The 2252-nt window shown below is 44.1% G+C and overlaps 1 protein-coding gene across 1 annotated transcript; it reads right to left on the bottom strand.

Moving 5' to 3' along the window:
* Positions 1-366: 366 nt before the first annotated feature.
* Positions 367-1774, bottom strand: LOC103936025 (zinc finger CCCH domain-containing protein 14-like). Its single transcript, XM_009345858.3, has 2 exons — positions 1053-1774; positions 367-931 (listed from the first exon to the last, which is right to left on the bottom strand). The coding sequence occupies exons 1-2, from the start codon at positions 1677-1679 to the stop codon at positions 659-661; spliced, it is 900 nt and encodes a 299-aa protein (XP_009344133.2). The 5' UTR covers positions 1680-1774; the 3' UTR covers positions 367-658.
* Positions 1775-2252: the final 478 nt, after the last annotated feature.

The following is a 2252-nucleotide window of genomic DNA, read 5'->3' as shown; positions in this document are numbered from 1 at the left end:
TCATGGTTGCACACCGAAGAAAGCAAGAGGCCTACACTTCAGCATTGTGACATATCCAGGGCTATTCGGAATGATCAACTACTGGACTTCTTGGTGTCTATCGCAAACTTGTTCTGAATTTCGGATATTTGGGATTTTCAATTTCGAATTCGTGAAAATATTGTTAATCTTTACTTTCCTTAATCGTAGTAATTTTCTTTCTTTTTTTCGTCCATTGCTTGCTAGCTTTCTCTTCAATCTTTCGTTCACCTTCAATGCAATGTTGTACATCTGCATATTTGGTGACTTGTGAGAGCCATATGTATAAAGTTGGCTGAATGAATGGTAATGAAGCTTTACTTGAATTGAACGTTGCGTACAACCATGGACATTTCAAATATATATTAATTAACTAACTAAAAAAACAAATCAATACGAGTAAAACAATGGAACCCGAATTTCTACATTTAAGTTTGGGATCCTAAAGTAACATATCAAAATCCACATTTCCCTCCCTGCAATGCACGGAGCATGCATGCCACTAAAGTAAGTTACTTAATTCCTTCATTATTACTGTCTCAATTTTTATGATTGCGGGTTTTTTTTTTTTTTTTCCTGTACAAACAATATATTTACATTAAAGAAAAATGTAATGGTATTATTATTTTTTTTTTTTGTTTCAAAACGAGTCTGAGACGGCCAACTGCAGCTTCTCCTGCTCAGTAAGCGAGTGACGGAAGTGGCACCGGTGACCGTAAGGACACGCGCCACCAGCTAACACCATCCGGCAGAGCTGAGTCTTGTAGCGCGGGTGCCTCATCACGGGACGGAGCTCCCTAACGCCGTGAGCAAACTGGCAATTATCCCGGTACGGACACGTCCCCGTCTCCTCCCACTTGTTGCAAAGCTCCGTCTTCAGCATGCCTTGATTGAACACCTTCATCTGGCTTTGCTGCACTTTCCCACACACTACCGTCACCCACTTTATAATCTTAATTACAATTAATTATTTAATCAAAATTCATTTAATTCGGTTTAAGTGATTAAAAGTTTGTAAATTTAATTTAACTCACAGTCATCGGTCTAGAAACGCTCGGGACACGTGGTCGATTCGAGGAGCGAACGGAAATGCTCTTGGGGAGCGAGATCCGGTCCGCATCGATGAATCTGTTTCGCTCCATGACGCTCGTCGGACTGATATCGGAGGATTCCTCGGAAACGACGCCGTCCTGAGGACCGAGACGGAGAGATCCAAATCCTAGTCGCCGAAAGTCATCGAGAAACGACGTCGCCGTCGGACTCTGATACGCGGACGATGACGACGACGAGGGGAGGAAGCTCTGGAAGGCGGCCTGCGAAGAAAGGAGCTTGACGAGGTCGGTGTTCACCGACCGGAGTTGAGCGTTCTCGCGGCGGATCGAGTTGAGCTCATTAGTGAGGTTGCGGAGGTGAGAATTGCATAGATCATAGTGGTCGCGGAGCTCCTCGTACTCGAGGACCAGCTGAGCCTGGTTGAGGGACGTCGTACTGTGGTGGTGCTCGTCGGAGTCGGTATCGGAGAAGGAGGAGCGGGTGGACGGAGTCAGAGAGAGGGAGCTCGGAAGTGTATATATAGGCTGGAAATTTGAGGAGAAATCGGAGCAGAAACCTCGGGAAGAATCGGGTGAGTTGGGGAAGGCGGTGTTGGTGTTGGGCTCCATGCATATAATATATTATATTGGATGTGGATTAAGGGAAAGAGAATGAGGAGAGTTGAGAGTGGAGGGGAAGCATCAAAACAGTTAGAGGCCATAACTGAATTTATATGTTATCTGTTGCGGTGCAGTTAGAGAGAGAGAGAGAGAGAGAGAGAGAGAGAGAGAGAGGGGTTTGCTGTTGCTGTTGCTGTTGGTGGAGGTGGTGCAATGCAAGGCAATGTTTGGCTTGGTGTTGAAGTATGCTGTGTGTGAGGTGAAGATAGAAGCTAACAGCTTAATGAGAGAGAGAGAGAGAGAGAGAGAGAGAGAGAGAGAGAGAAAGAGATTAATAGCTTAATTAGGTTGGTTGGATTAAGACGGGCGTTGTTAGAAGAAGTTCTATATTCTAAGTAAGGTTTAATAATAATTGTATCTGGATGGTTTGCTTGTATATCACAACTTTAACAAACTCTCATATATGGCCCCTCCTTTTGGTAATTGGCACCATCTCAATCAAATATTCAATGTGTCCATTTAGCTTCATGTGTAACCAAACCAAACAACCAACCTGTTCTCACTCTCGCAAAGATATTCTTA

The sequence above is a fragment of a genome, unplaced genomic scaffold (genome assembly GCF_019419815.1).
Source record: "Pyrus x bretschneideri cultivar Hongxiangsu unplaced genomic scaffold, Pyrus_bretschneideri_v1 Contig20, whole genome shotgun sequence".
Taxonomy (NCBI): domain Eukaryota; kingdom Viridiplantae; phylum Streptophyta; class Magnoliopsida; order Rosales; family Rosaceae; genus Pyrus; species Pyrus x bretschneideri.
This window is presented reverse-complemented; position numbering and strand designations above follow the sequence as displayed.